General features: G+C 36.9%; 1 protein-coding gene across 1 annotated transcript in view; it reads right to left on the bottom strand.

Moving 5' to 3' along the window:
* ENTHD1 (ENTH domain containing 1) overlaps positions 1-17,211 on the bottom strand; it is a 102,534-nt gene that overhangs the window by 58,705 nt on the left and 26,618 nt on the right. The window contains exon 4 of the mRNA XM_030855390.3: positions 358-476. Coding sequence (XP_030711250.2) covers positions 358-476 — 119 coding nt within the window. The remainder of the gene's footprint in view (positions 1-357; positions 477-17,211) is intronic.

Here is a 17,211-nt window from a genome sequence, read left to right as displayed (position 1 = left end):
TTAAAAAAAAGAATTGCTTAAATAAGATTTTAAAAAGCATGAACTATAAAGGAAAACTTTAATTTAACCTTATTCTTATTTAAAATTCTGTGTAACAGAAGACATCAAAAACAAAGTTAAAAGACAAGCACAGTTTCTTTTAGAACACATGAAGCTGGAAAAAGCAAGAAAACAAATTCTCCCATAGGGCCTCCAGAAAGGAATACAGCCTTGCAGACACCTTGATTCCGGGACAGTGAGACCTGGGTCAGACTTCTAACACATAGAACTCTAAAATACTACATTTGTGTTGATTTAAGGCACTAAGTCTGTGGTAATTTGTTAGAGCAGCCATAGGAAACTACTATAATGACTTACCTCTGCTGATTTCCAAGCATTAATCTTGAGGGGTAGTATTTCCTGGGATGACACACTTCTGCTAGGCAACTGAATGTCTTGACACTGCTCTTGTTTCAATCCTGCCTTGGAAGTGTTTTCTGTCAACAACATAAAGCTAAGATTTTACTTTGACAGGAAATAGTAATGTTTTCACATCAGCTCACAATTTTTAAGTTAATCACTTCTGAAGATCCATTTTGTCTACAAAATATACATCATGTGCCAATGGTTACCTATGAATATTAATCATTTAATATATCCCTTTATCATAATTGACAAGTTCGGACAGATTTTAAAAATACAAATTCAATTCTAGCCCTTTCTCCCATCAATGATTCAATTTTAAGTTTTATTATTTGAAACATTTTTTAAAATAAAGTATAATATAGTGTAGAAAATAGAGTTTGAAAATGCAAATTACTCAAATGAAATTTTAGCAAAGCAGGAATGACAATTATAATTATTCTAATAATATTTAAAAGAACTTTATTCCTGCAGTGTGAATTTCATGTGTTCTAGGCAAAATTAGTCAGAAATGTATAGATTATTTTATAAAAAGAAAATTGAAACAAAATTTAAAAATTTAAACAAAAAAGAAATGCCAATGAAGATAAGCTGATGTATCTGTTTATATATATTTGCTGAATTTAATGTTTTTGTAGTCTTAATATCACTTTCCTTCCTATGTTAATTACTATGTAAACAAAAGTATTAGCAGCAACTATATTTCAGCATATTATTGGGGACCACAAAAAGCATAAGAAATCTATCTTCAAACTGGTATATGCACACCTCTGGGGGTACCTGAAGACTTCCCAAGTCTAAGTACATAGATAGCTTTATGGGCATAGATAGCTTTAAAGGACTCAATTTCCAGATGCACAAGTTCTGTATATATTCTTACCAAAAACTGATCTGCCTGAGAATGCAACTGTGTAGAAGCATCTGGCTGGTTCTTTCCCCTTTCCCTTTCATAATCAATTTTCTCCGACTTTACAAAGAAAGACATTTTCTTTACCCATATTATTATGGTGCATCTTCCCTTAAGATACAAGCATAATTGTCTCTAAGGCACCAAACAATAGTAAAAACGACTGGTATAGGGAAGCTTCCTTTAATCAAGGCATGAAAAACCCAAAGTAGAGCTTCAAAGTTTGTCCTGTCTTATACATATTTCTTTTAATCGCAAAGCATGGCACAAGCAACAGTTCTTTTGATCCACACCAGGATGTGTGGTACTCAGATATATCACAGTGTGGAGGAGCAGGACAGTTGATAAGTTTCATCTAATGTCCTTGTGCTTTCCATTCCTCAGTACTGTCGAAGAATGCATCGTTCCTGAGTAAGAGTCCCATAACAGAAGAGCACAGAAAGCATCAGAGGCAGGGGCACCTTATTTCACCAACGCAACATACTTAGGGCAAGTCTTCATGCCTTAGCTATTTATCTTAAGAAAACTAAGGAGTGTGAATACAACCAGAGTGATGTCTGGTTACATGTTTATTTAAATAATGTTAGATGTTTTCTGAAAGAAACTTTAAATCTGATTCTACTGGTTGTTTTCACAATGAGGGCCGACTTTGACAGCTAGGTAAATATGGTAAATATTGTCCAATAATTGAATGAAACAAATCTGCAGTTCTGAAGACTTGATGAAAATTCATTTAAAGCATATGACACAATAAAATCACTTTCTCAAAAAATTTTGTATTGATGGGTACACTGCAATTAGTGTTTTTATTTTTCCCACACATTCTGAGTATATTGGGTTAAATTAAAATGTAACCAGAATAATTAATAGTCATTTGATAAATTTTAGCAAAAGGTTTTTGGTATTATTTCCAGAAATTGAGAACATAAATTGCTCCCAATGACTGTTTAACAAGTCTTTTTCTAAGTGGGGTGTTTCCAATCCTTTGCTTTCAACAACATTAAAGAAAGATCTAATCAAGTTAACAGTTGACAAGAGATGAAAAACATTTTTATAATAAATCACTATATAATTTTTGGCATATTATTTGGAAAGAATTCATAAAATTAATTGACATTGCTATAATAAAACACCTTCTATTCCCCACCCAATTTCAGGTGAACAAATCTTCTCAGCATTTACATCTCTAAAAATGTAAAACAGAAACAGAATTTATGCTAAACCCTGTTTATTTCAAGGAATAAGTAATATTCATATATGGGTAAATGAACAGTTCCATGTAGCTCATAAATAATATGTCTTTCCAATAAAATTTTATTCTTTATGTTTAATAAGTACTTAACCACATTTATGTGGTTGTTTCTTTTTTTAAAATTTTATTTATTTATTTATTTTTGGCTGCATTGGGTCTTCGTTGCTGCGCACGGGCTTTCTTTAGTTGCATCAAGCGGGGGCTACTCTTCGTTGCGGTGCACGGGCATCTCATTGCGGTGGCTTCTCTTGTTGCGGAGCACGGGCTCTAGGCGAGCAGGCTTCAATAGTTGTGGCACGTGGGCTCCGTAGTTGTGGCACACGGGCTCTAGAGCACAGGCTCAGTAGTTGTGGCGCACGGGCTTAGTTGCTCCGTGGCACGTGGGATCTTCCCGGACCAGGGCTCGAACCCATATCCCCTGCATTGGCAGGCAGATTCTTAACCACTGTGCCACAAGGGAAGCCCCCATTTATGTGGTTTTGATCGACTTTGTACTAAAAATAATTGTAACAGTAAGTCAATCTAGAAGAACTACTTTGCCACTTAAAGCCTCTTGTCACAGACAATTTAGAAAAATAATTTCAATTTATATACATATTTTATGTAGAGACAACTTTCAAGCATAAACATACTTTCTATCAGGATAAAATTCTGTGAGGGATGTGGAATAGATATATGACTTCAAGGAGAAAAGGGAATGATGTACAATGTCCAATAATTAAAGAAGACCATGTATTGTTTCAAATGAATGACTACAGATATGAATCACAATAGTATTTATATTCCTTTAGATGCTCTTAAAAGACTCATGAAAGTTTTGCTTGTTTTCTTTTCTTTTGTCTTTAATGTCAATATTTTGAATTATATCCTTTGCATTTACTATACTTAAGACAAAATTTCACACGTCAGTTAAAAACATATTAGGAGGCATGTAATTTTTCAAAATCATTTTAGGAATTATACAAGAAAAATAGCCTGGTCCTTGCCTTCAGAAAGTTTATAGCCTGACTAGTGAGATAAGTCTAACATACAGAGACTTATGGGAAAAAATTAGAAGAGAACAATTACAGGTCAAACTTTCTTAAAATAACTAACTTTAGGAATAGAAATTCTAAGGAGGAAAAAAAATCAATGTGTACCAGAGTAATCAGAAAGAGCCTCAAACAGGAAGTAAAATGTGAAGAAGGCTTTGAAGGATGGCTAGGATCCTGATAAATACAGAGGGAGAAATTATTCCAAGCAGAAGGAACTACATAGGCAAAAGGAGCAAGTATGATATAAGACAAAGATGCTGAAGAATAAGAACTTTGCATTTATGGCTCTAACTTTTCATTTTCTTGTAACTTCACATGAAAATGAATAATTAAAGTGAGCTTATTTTGGACTTGGAGATTTTATAAGTAATGCCGGCAAACAGCAGTAGTTTGAGGCTTAGATCATCTATGTACTTTCAAGTGATTTAATGAGGAACTATCTTTATTATCACTCTTTGAGCATTCAGCAACAAATTATCCTTGAAATGATATGGACTTAAGTTTTAGACATCACAGAAGTAGATTAATAAAAATTTCAGGAAGTCAATTGTGAAGTAAAGTGTGAGGAAAACTGAAGAATAGTAAGGATTGTGAAAGAAAAAAATATCTTGCATATTTGGAGATGCATTTTAGCCTAGAATAGCTAAAATGTTTTAAGCCTATAATAAATTATCTTATGGAGCAAGAAGGAAGGCAGTTAGAATATACTGAGTGTACAGAAATTCATTTAGAAATTTATTTTAGCATCAGCACAACACTGGAAGTGAGGTGTGCTTAATTAAATTAGGTGATTACACAACATTGCTTTCTGGGTTTTCACAAGCAAGTGGAGGGGGAGAACACACTTCACACATTTAGTTCCTTAGTGGAAATGAAGTACCCTGTATATCACAAGCTACTTATCAATCAAGACTGTGAAGTCACAGTCAAGGAGTACTAGTATGTGAATGAGAAACCTCAAAGGAAAAAGCGAAGATGCTGCAGGAAACGATGCTATTGAGTCATTCGAAGATGAGTGCTTAGATACCACGGCTGTAGGTACTTGGCAGAAGCTATCTGGAGAGAAGCTATAGATCTCATTGAGCCTGTGTCACTAGATAATACCACAAAGCAGAACTGGTGAACCCTCTGATATTTCTCAGATGAGATACCAAACTGACGTTCAAACTATCAGACATTAACAATGTGACAGCACATTTTGGAGTTGAAACCCTCCATAAATACCCAAACTGTTCTATGTATTATTTAGCATCTACTAGACATTGTTGCTATGTATTGACAGTGTCCTTTTAGGTGTAATTGAAGTAAACTAAGTCATTTACCTAACAAAATTAACTTTTAAAAATGAACAAGTATATCTATCATAGAAAACATTCATGGGCTAATGAAGAACTGATAAGATTTCAAAGCCTCATAGTGATTAAGTTTATATTTAACTTTTGCAGAATCATGAGTTTAGAACCTTAACAATTTCATTATCTTGGAGCAAACTTACAGAAAAGATGCAAGAATAGCACAAAGAATTCTCATCCAGATCCACCAATTGTTAACATTTTGTCCCATTTGCTTTATAATTCTCTCCTCATTTATGTACGTATCTTTGTCCTGTATCATAAATCTTGAGGCAAAGCCATTGTTGTAGGTTGGATTCCCCAGGAAACAGACTCCGAGACCCAGATTTGTACGAGGGGATTCATTAGGGAGTACTCTCAGAAACCACATCTGGGAGTAGGGAGGGAGGCAGGACTGGGCCAAGGGAGAAATTCAACTGGGATGCGTTTGCAGCAGAGGCCTCAGCCAGTCCTACTAGGAGCTCTGGGGCTGGAATGGCTCTTCCCCGTGGTCCTGCCTTGAAGCAAAGGGGACGGCCCACTTCCATAAGTCATTGAAAGTAGGTTCTCTCAGGGACAGGGCATGATCTTAGGTAAAGAGGCTTTCTTCAGCTGTTGGGAATTTGAAGAGAAGAACTCAGCTGAGACCCCTCGGGCACCAAGTCTCCCAGCTGCCGAGGGAATAAGTGCCTTGATCTTGAAGTGGGAACGTGGGAAACGCCACAGCATCCACTACACACGGCCCCTCCATTATTCCGCGTTATTACTCTGCTCCTATTTACTCATGACAAATACTTCAGAGGCACAGGAGACAGGATGCGAGTCTGATAAATCTTTTTTGAAAGGTGAATTTTGAAATTAGTGGAGAAAAGCATGTTTTTTTTAAAAAATGAAAACAGAGAAAGGATAAAGAATAAGAAAGCAGAGATGTTTAAGTAGATTTTTTAAATTAAATTGGAAATAGGTAGCTAATGAATAATGAGAAAGGACAAACTTTTGTTTCAGATCTTTTTGTTTGTTTGTTTGTTTTTGTTTTTGCAAAGTAGCATTTTATTTTCTAACTGGATCTTTGCCGGAAAACACATTCCATGAGCTAAAAATCTCCCCATGGACACTGGCCTAATGACAAACTTCCTAATAACGGTAATTAAAAGTTCCTTTGAAAGTATAACCTCTTTCTTGAGTCATATTATTCTGGGAAAAATGAAGGGTGGATGAGTACGTGTAGAAATCAGGTCTTCAGTTGTGAAAATCTGAGTTGTACACGGAGAGAAAGCAGTAGGGGAAAGGCACACTCCCCCAGGCCTGAGCTCAGACGGCGCCACTTTCCTCCTCTGGATCGGAGCCCCCGTTCTGCTGCCATTCATCACCCCCTTGATGCCCTGAGGCTCTGGGCGGAGGGAGGGGCCACAGCTGTGGAGGCCGGTGTGTGCGCAGGGAGCACCCGAACGCCTGTGGCTGAGCAGCTGCAGCTGCGTCCAGGGCCACCACGCCCTGCGCCTCACCCCAGAGCCAGGCTCTGCTTGCAGGACCCTCAAAGAAGCAACATAGGGTCAGGAGGGACTCAGGCCACGATGCCCAGGAGCAAGAAAGCCTTAGTCTCGCAGGACCTCAGCACTCCAAACTCTCTATGGCTGCCGTTTTGTATGTTTCAGGAGATCTTAAAAAGGGAGTTGAGGCAATTTTATTTCAGCATTTTGCTAACAATAGCATACAAGATTTGAGACACTGCCAGTAGTTCTTACTCAATAATAATGGTAAACAGGAAAACCCACAACTGTATTATATACTCAGCTACAGGGACAAGAAGAAATGAACAGTCCCTACAAAAGCAAGTCTAAATATTCAGTAGCTGACTCCTGAGTTAAGGTAACAGAGTGAAGCTGCAATACAGAGTTTCCATCACAAAATATTGAATACTTAATGAGATGTTTTTCCTAAAAGTCAAAACTAATCCAGAGGCAGAGTCAATATGGCAGTGTGGGAAGATGCAGAGTTAGCATCTCCCCACAACTAGGGCAACTGCCAGCCGCTGGTGGGGAACTCTGACGCCCAAGGAGATGGGAGGAACCCCAGAGTGAACCGGCAGGACATGGGGGGGACTCAGGGGGGAGGAGAAGTGGAGGCCAGACAGGGTCGGCACCCCTGAGGCTGGGGAGATCAGGAGAGGCAGGTGGGAGGGCCCTCCAGGAGGAACGGGAGAGAAGTGGAGGGTGATTGCCCTGCCCACTCGAGTCCAGGAAGCCTGCTGGGCTCCCAGGTGAGGTCCCCTGCCCTCTGAGACCAGGGGTGAGGGGCACGCCTCAGCCCCTTCTGTTCCTTGAGCCTAAGCCCCACCTCCCACACCCCTCAGGGCCTTTTCCAGCCCTGTGGGTCCTAAGCATAGGCCCCAGCCACCATGCAAATCTCGCCCTTGCTTAGGCCCCGCCCTCCACAGTCAAGGTCTCCCCCCCTTTTTTTTCTTTTCCCTCCTCCTCTTTTTTACTATTGTGGTACTGATGTACGTTCCAGTTGTTGATTCATCTATATTTTTATTTTTATATTCTTTCTAACATATCTGGTAGTTTCCTAGTCTAATTTTTTTACTTTGTTATTGTTTTTTTTTTTTTTTTTTTGCCGCCCCACATGGCTTGTGGGATCTTGGTTCATGAGCTGGGGGTTGGGCCAAAGCTGTTGCAGTGGGAGCTCTGAATCTGAACCACTGGACTAACAGAGAACCTCAGACCCCAGGGAATATTCATTGGAGTGAGGTCTCACGAAGTTCCTCATCTCAGCACTAAGAGCCAGCTCTACCCAATAGCGTACAAACTCCAGTGTTAGAAGCCTCGAGTCAAACAACCAGTAAGACAGGAACACAATCCCATTCATAAAAAAAAAAAAAAAAAAAAGACAGCAAAAAAATATGTCACAGATGAAGGAGCAAGGTAAAAACCTATAAGACCAAATAAATGAAGAGGAAATAGGCAATCTACCTGAAAAAGAATTCAGAGTAATGATAGTAAAGATGATCCAGAATCTCGGAAATAGAATGGAGGCACGGACTGAGAAAATACAAGAAATGTTTAACAAAGATCTAGAAGAACTAAAGAACAAACAGAGATGAACAACACAATAACTGAAATGAAAAATACACTAGAAGGAATCAATAATAGAATAACAGAGGCAGAAGAACAAATAAGTGAGCTGGAAGACAAAATGGTGGAAATAACTGCCAAGGAGCAGAATAAAGAAAAAAGAATGAAGAGAATTGAAGACAATCCCAGAGACCTCTGGGACAACACTAAATGCATCAACATTCGAATTATAGGGGTCCCAGAAGAAGAAGAGGAAAAGAAAGGGTCTGAGAAAATATTTGAAGAGATCATAGTCAAAAACTTCCCTAACATGGGAAAGGAAATAGTCACCCAAGTCCAGGAAGCACAGAGAGTCCCATACAGGATAAACCCTAGAAAAAACACACCAAGACACATGTTAATCAAACTAACAAAAATTAAATTCAAAGAAAAAATATTAAAAGCATCAAGGGAAAAACCAAAAATAACATATAAAGTAGTCCCCATAAGGTTATCAGCTGATTTTTCAGTGGAAACTCTACAGGCCAGAAGGGAGTGGCAGGATATACTTAAAGTGATGAAAGAGAAAAACTTACAACCAAGATTACTCTACCTAGCAAGGATCTCATTCAGATACGATGGAGAAGTCAAAAGCTTTTGAGACAAGCAGAAGCTAAGAGAATTCAGCACCACCAAACCAGCTTTACAACAAATGTTAAAGAAAACTCTCTAGGCAGGAAACAAAAGAGAAAAAGACCCACAAAAACAAACCCAAAACAATTAAGAAAATGGTAATAGGAACATAGATATCGATAATAAACTTGAATGTAAATGGATTAAATGCCTCTACCAAAAGACACAGACTGACTGAATGGATACAAAAACAAGACCTATATATATGCTGTCTACAAGACACCCACTTCAGACCTAGGGACACATACAGACTGAAAGTGAAGGGATGGAAAAAGATATTGCATGCAAATGGAAATCAAAAGAAAGCTGGAGTAGCAATACTCGTATCAGATAAAATAGACTTTAAAATAAAGAATGTTACAAAAGTTAAGGAGGGACACTACATAATGATCAAATGATCAATCCAAGAAGAAGATATAACAATTATAAATGTTTATGTACCAATATAGGAGCACCTCAATACATAAGGCAAATGCTAACAACCATGAAAGGAGAAATTGACAGTAATACAATAATAGTAGGGGACTTTAACACCCCACTTACACGAATGGACAGGTCATCCAAACAGAAAATAAATAAGGAAACACAAGCTTTAAATGACACAATAGACCAGATAGATTTAATTGATATTTACAGAACATTCCACCCAAAACTGGCAGAATACACTTTCTTCTTAAGTGCACACAGAACATTCCCCAGGATAGATCACATCTTGGGTCACGAATCAAGCCTCAGAAAATTTAAGAAAATTGAAATCGTATCAAGCATCTTTTCTGACCACAGCTATGAGATTGGAAATCGGTTACAGGAAAAAAACTGTAAAAAACACAAATACATGGAGGCTAAACAGTGTGCTACTAAATAACCAAGAGATCACTGAAGAAATCAAAGAAGAAATTTATAAATACCTAGAAACACATGACAACGAAAACACGACGGCCCAAAACCTATGGGGTGCAGCAAAAGCAGTTCTAAGAAGTGAGTTTATAGCAATTCAATCTCACCTCAAGAAACAAGAAAAATCTCAAATAAACAATCTAACCCTACACTTAAAGCAACTAGAGAAAGAAGAACAAAGAAAACCCTAAGTCAGTAGAAGGAAAGAAATCATAAAGATCAGAGCAGAAATAAATGAAATAGAAACGAAGAAAACAATAGCAAAGATCAATAAAACTAAAAGCTGGTTCTTTGAGAAGATAAACAAAATTGATAAACCCTTAGCTTAGCCAGACTCATCAAGAAAAAAAGGGAGAGGACACAAATCAATAAAATTAGAAATGAAAAAGGAGAAACCACAACTGACACTGCAGAAATACAAAGGATTATAACAGACTACTACAAACAACTATATGCCAATAAAACGGACAACCACGAAGAAATGGACAAATTATTGGAAAGGTACAATTTTCCAAGACTGAACCAGGAAGAATTAGAAAATATAAACAGACCTATCACAAGTAATGAAATTGAAACCGTAATTAAAAATCTTCCAACAAACTAAATCCCGGACCAGATGGCTTCACAGGCAAATTCTATCAAACATTTAGAGAAGAGCTAACACTGATCCTTCTCAAACTCTTCCATAAAATTGCAGAGGGAGAAACACTCCCAAATTCATTCTACGAAGCCACCATCACCCTGATACCAAAACCAGAAAAAGATATCACAAAAAAAGAAAACTATAGGCCAATATTACTGATGAACATAGATGCAAAAATCCTGAACAAAATACTAGCAAACAGAATCCAACAGCACATTAAAAGGATCATACACCATGATCAACTGGGATTTATCCCAGGGGTGCAAGGATTCTTCAATATATGCAAATTAATCAATGTGATACACCACATTAACATATTAAGGAATAAAAACCATATGATCATCTCAATAGATGCAGAAAAAGCTTTTGACAAAATTCAACACCCATTTATGATAAAAACTCTCCAGAAAATGGGCATAGAGGGAACCTACCTCAACATAATAAAGGCCATATATGACACACCCACAGCAAGCATCATACTCAATGGTGAAAAACTGAAAGCATTTCCACTAAGATCAGAAACAATACAAGGATGTCCACTCTTGCCACTCTTATTCAACACAGTTTGGAAGTCCTAGCCACAGCAATCAGAGAAGAAAAAGAAATAAAAGGAATACCAATTGGAAAAGAAGTAAAACTGTCACTGTTTGCCAATGACATGACACTATACATAGAAAATCCTAAAGATGCCACCAGAAAACTACTAGAACTAATCAATGAATTTGGTAAGGTGGCAGGATACAAAATTAATGCACAGAAATCTCTGGCATTCCTATACACCAACAACGAAAAATCAGAAAGAGAAATTAAGGAAACACTCCCATTTACCACTGCAACAAAAAGAATAAAATACCTAGGAATAAACCTGCCTAAGAAGGCAAAAGATTTGTACTCAGAAAACTATAAATCACTGATGAAAGAAATCAAAAATGACATAAACAGATGGAGAAATATATCATGTTCTTGGGCTGGAAGAATTAATATTGTGAAAATGAATATACTACCCAAAGCAATTTACAGATTCAATGCAATCCCTATCAAGCCACCAACGGCATTCTTCACAGAGTTAGAACAAAAAATTTTACAATTCGTATGGAAACACAAAAGACTCTGAATAGCCAAAGCAATGCTGAGAAAGAAAAATAGAGTTGGGGGAATCAGCTGCATAGCACAGGGAGATCAGCTGGGTGCTTTGTGACGACCTAGAGGGGTGGGATAGGGAGGATGAGAGGGAGGCTCAAGAGGGAGGGGACATAGGGACATGTGTATGCATATGGCTGATGTGCTTTGTTGTGCAACAGAAACTAACACAGTATTGTGAAGCAATTATACTCCAATAAAGATCTATTAAAAAAATATATTAGAAACCATCAAAACTGCTTTATCAAGGGATTTTGCCCTCTTTTTTAAGAGCCTTCGTGCACAACTACCCTCAGTGGGATAGGGAGGGTGGGAGGGAGGGTATATTGGGATATATGTATACAGATAACAGATTCACTTTGTTGTACAGCAGAAACTAACACAACATTGTAAAGTGATTATACTCCAATAAAGATGAAAAAAGAAAAAAAAAAGCTAATCCAAAAAATTTACAGTAGCAATCTGACATGGAAACAGATGTACCTAAAGGTAATTTTAAAAGAAAAAAATAAATAACTGGTGGCCAAGGAAAGAAACAAAATCTAGGACATCCCCTCTCTCCCAAAGGTGATACCGATGAGTTGACAAGATTCTGAGATTTCTCATCAATATTCTCATATCTGGAAAAAAAAGGGAACTGAATGGACAATGCTATTTTCCTTCCTTATGACTGAAAAGAGGTGGAAACAGCTAAAGAAAAAAAATAGGTGTAACAGAGTTAGTAAATAAAGATGCTGACACTTAAATGAAAGTGAAAGCCATAGTTTCACATTAAATTGGGTGAAGGATCTGAAGTTGAGGGTCTCTCCCCACCTGATGGGAATGGGGCACATTTCCCAACTTGATAGAATGAGCAGGATCTTGTACAAAAGACTCGGAAGTCCCATATTCTAAACAAGGTTGCATATGGCCTAATGAAGGCCCCCATTCCTCCGTGCTCCAGAAAAGTGGATAAAATAAATAGCCCACAAACCGCAACTTGGTGGAGAAAACAAACTGGTCTCAGATATGGTACCAAGAGTCAAGAAATCACACCTGAGCAAATAACCAACAAAGTCTATTGTGCTATACAGTACCTCTATTAACCCATTTACTTCTTACAAGAACTCTGTAATAGGAGCTGTATTATCCCCATTTTACAGAAGATGAAATTGCAGCATGAAGTTTTAAGTAGGATGTCCAAGGTCATACAATCCACACAATCTGAATCAGGATTCCAATCCAGGCAGTAGGACTCCAGAACCTGAGTGCTTAACCAGGATTCTCTATTGCTTTCAAAACAGTGCCTAGTCAGAGCTGCCTGAGCATCAGCAGATGTAAAGAAATGACCTGGCAACTAAACAAATACATTCCAGTAGAAAAAAAGAAAAGAGACGAGGAGTAAGAGAGCGAGAGATGGTATGCAAAAAAAAAAAAAAAAGATTCCAAATGTAGAAGAAAATGTAGCACAAGGAACAGAAGGAAATTCCTCACAATATGGCATTAGATGGTTTTTGAAATTATTGTAAATTGTGTGTTTTCATATATTTCATTTTATAATTGTTTGTTGGTACTATATAACATCACAGCGTTAAGCATTAAAAAAATATGTTTCCTGGCCTTACATATTTCCTCCTCTCTTTTAGGAAATGCTTTCCATATCTCCTTCCTATTTTTCAAATGGGCTGTTCTTCTTGTTTGTTTGTTTTTTTTTTTTTGTGTGTGGTACGCGGGCCTCTCACTGTTGTGGCCTCTCCTGTTGCGGAGCACAGGCTCAGCGGCCATGGCTCACGGGCCCAGCCACTCCGCGGCATGTTCTTCCCAGACTGGGGCACGAACCCGCGTCCCCTGCATCGTCAGGCGGATTCTCAACCACTGCACCACCAGGGAAGCCCTGTTCTTCTTGTTTTATAGGAATTCTTTATATATTCTGGAAACTAATCCTTGTAAGTTATACGTGTCAGAAAATTTTCTCCTAGTTTGTGACTATCTTTTTCACTTTTTTATATAGTGTTTTTTGATGAGGAGAAAATTCTTAAATTTAACATAGTTTTATTAGTTTTCTATTGCTGCCAAAAATTACCACAAACTTAGTGGCTCAAAACACCACCTATTTATTATGTCACAGTTCTGTAGGTCAGAAGCCCAGGCAGGCTTGACTGGGTTCTCTGCTTTGAGTCTCACAAGGCCAAAATCAATGTGTCAGCCAAGCTGGACTTTCATCAGGAGACTCAGGGGAAGAAAACACTTCCAGGAGCATTCAGGTGGTTGGCAGAATTCAGTTTCTCATGGTTGTAGGACTGAGGTTCCCATTTCCTTGCTGGGTGGCAACCAGGGATCACTCTCAGCTTCTAGAAACCACTTACATTCCTCATCACTACATCTTCAAGCCAGTAAGGGTGCATCAAATCCTTCTCACTCTTGGAATCTCTCTGACTTCTTCTAACACCAGCTCGAGAAAACTCTGCCTTTAAAGGGTTCATGTGGTTACATTAAGTCCACCTGGATACTCCCTTTTTGACATATAATGTAACATAATCATGGGAGTGATAATTCATCATACTTCACAGGTTATGCTCACATTCAAAGGGGAAGGCATTAAATAAAGGTGAGGGTCATTGGGGTTTATTCACAGAATTCTGCCTACCACAACAGTCAAAGTTATAAATACTTTTTTTAAAATAGTTTGATCATTTTTGGTTATGTTTAAGAAATTCTTCCCTATCCCAATGTGAAAAAGATATTCTCCTATATTTTCTTCTAACATTTTGAAGTTTTATTTTTTCACTTTTAAGTTCTTAATTCCTCCAGGATTTGTTCTTGTGCATGATATGAGGTAGAGACCTAATTTCATTTTTTTCAATATGGATAAATAATTTCCCTGGTATTATTTATTAAGCAGTTCATCCTTTCCCCACCAATGTGAAACGCCACCTCTGTCATACACTAAGATAACATAGTTGCCCAGGTCTGTTTTCAGGGCTCTATAGTTTGTTCCATTGGCCATGCACCCATCCCTGCATCAATACCACACTACCATGATTACTGTTGCTTTATTCTTGTTATCTAGAAAGGCAAGCTCTCCACCTTATTCTTCTTCAGGAACATTTTGGATATGCTTGAGCTTCTGATCCTTTCAGATAAATTTTTGGAATCAGCTGATCAAATTCAATTTTTGAATCCTTTGGGACTTTGATTGTAAATGCACTGAATCAGTGATTCTCAGCTGGGGGCAATTTTGGCCCCCAGGGGACATTTGACAATGTCTGCAGACACTTCTGGTTCTCACAAAAGGAAGGGATGTGTGCTAATAGCATCTAGTGGGTAGAGGCCAGAGGTAATGCTGAACATCCTACACTGCACAGGACAGTCCCCACATCAAAGAATTATCTGACTTAAAATGTCAATAGTACCAAGCTTGAGAAACCCTCCACTAAATTTATGCAATTTGGAGACAACTGATACTTAATATTTTTGATTATTTCAATAAACAATTTATTTTGACCTTACAGCCAGCCATTTTGCTAAAACTCTCTTATTATTTCTAATATGTCTATAGATCTTTTCAAGTTTTCTGTATGAAAATCTTTTCATCTGCAAATAAATTTATTTCTTCCATTTCAATACTTATGTTTTAAATTTCACTTACCTGTTTTACTGTCATGGCTAGAACCTCCAGTATAAAACTGAACAGAAGGAGAATGGGAACTTTTTCTTCTACCTGATTCTAAATAGAATACCTCCACATTCAAACATATGGAAATTTTTTATTTACGTTTTTAATACTCAAACTAAATTGCATTTTTGCTAGAAAAAGTGCTCTTCGTGATACAGATTCTTTGAAATGTTAAGACTTTCTTTATAACATATAATCAATTATAAAATCCATACTTTAAAAAATGTTTTATTTACTTATCAAAAATTGAGAGATTTTGAAATCATCTACTATAATGGTATATGTTTCCATTTCTTCCTGTAGTTCTACCAATTTTTGCTTTATATACTTTGAAGTTATTTTATTGGTTATATTCACATTTAGAAATGTTATGTCTTCCTGGGGAATTAAACCTTTTATCATTCTCGTTAATAATGCTCTTGGCTTTAAATTCTACTTTGTCTGATATTAATGTAGCTATACTAGCTTCCTTAGTATAATGCCTGGTTTATCTTTTTCCACCCACTTGCTTTCAACCTTTATGTGAACTTATGCTTGCAGCATATATATATATCTGGATTTATTTTCCCCCAATTTGATAATCTCTGCCTTTTAACAGATGAATTTAACCCACTGATATTTATTGTGATTATTAATATATTTGGACTAATTTCTACCATTTTACTTTTTTATTTCCATTTGCCCCACTTTATCTACGCTTCTTACCCTTTATAAAATTAAAAAATATTTTTCATTCCATTTTTTTCTTGCTACTTTGGAATTTACACACTCTACTTCTCTTCTTTTAGCATTTACCCTTGAAAGTCTATCATGCACATTTACCTTTAAATGTTTAACATCAAATAATATCCTTACCCATTTCTCAAAATATACAAGGAACTTAGAATACTATAATTCTGTAGACCCACTCCCATGGTTATCCACTATTTTAGCTGTCTTTTTTTTAAACTCGAAAGTTAGACATTATTATTTTACACAGAAAGTGTTCATTTTATTTTATATACATGTTGATTATTTGTTAATCACACCCCCTTACATCTCCAACCATTCTTCTGGAATAATTTTCCTTCTCTTTGAAGTATATTCTTTAATTATAAGTCTCATGGTGGTAAACTCTCAGTTTTTGTACTTATCTGAGAATGACTATTTCACTCTCAGCCTTGAATGATAGTTTTGCTGAGTACACAAATATAGGCTGTTATTTTCTCTCTGCACTGTGAATATATTGTATCACTGTCCTTTGGCCTCCATTGTAATGGAGAAGAAGAGTTTACTTTTACTGGCATGGTAATTGTCATTCCTCTGTAGATGTATCCTCTATGTCTAAACATTGCTTTCATATTTTCTATTTACATTGGATATATCCTCTAGTTCACTAAATTAAGTTTTTTATTTCGATGGTATTTCTCATTTCTGTAAGTACCCATTTTTCAAATTCATACATTCATTCCTAATAATCTTTTTTTTTTTGAAGTAAAACAGTTTTAATTCTTAAGAGTTTAGTTCAGCCCAAGAACCCAGGCTGTGAGAGACATAACTGACATTTGAATAATTGGATTAATTTAGAAAAGTGCAAGTCTGGTTTTGACAGTTGTGCTTTTGTGTATTTCTTTTTTCAAGATTTTATTTTTTAGAACAGTTTTAGGTTTAGAACAAAATTGAGAGGGAGGTACAGACATTTCCCATATACCTCCTGCTCCACACATGGATAGCCTCCCCCATTATCAACACTGTGATTACATCCTTTATTCATTTAAATATTTAAGTACATAGTTCTTCTACATTATGTATTCAACCTTTCTAATATCTACAGTCTGTGGGGGACTAGATATGTTCTTTGCTAATTACTTTCTCCTGTGTTTGGTGAAACAGATTGTGAGCTCATTGCCTGACTTTAATTGGTGGGAATCCTATGGACCTAACTTGTGAATTGAACACGTTTTCTTCTTGCAGAGAGAACTACCCAGAATCAATTCAGCCCCCTCTTGAGGGTCTGGGTTCAGCACAGTAATCCCATGCTTTCCTTCCCAATGCTAAAGGCAGGCCCAAAATTCATTTTCTTAACTACTAATAACTGCCCTTAAGCAACTCAACCTCTGCAGTCACCTGCAGTGTCCCACAGGCACCAGCTCCAAGTCACTTTCACCTGAGCTCACGTGTCCTGTTCTTATTTCATTTACTTAATTAATTAATTAAAAATTTTA

This window comes from Globicephala melas, chromosome 10, assembly GCF_963455315.2.
Source record: "Globicephala melas chromosome 10, mGloMel1.2, whole genome shotgun sequence".
NCBI lineage: Eukaryota > Metazoa > Chordata > Mammalia > Artiodactyla > Delphinidae > Globicephala > Globicephala melas.
This window is presented reverse-complemented; position numbering and strand designations above follow the sequence as displayed.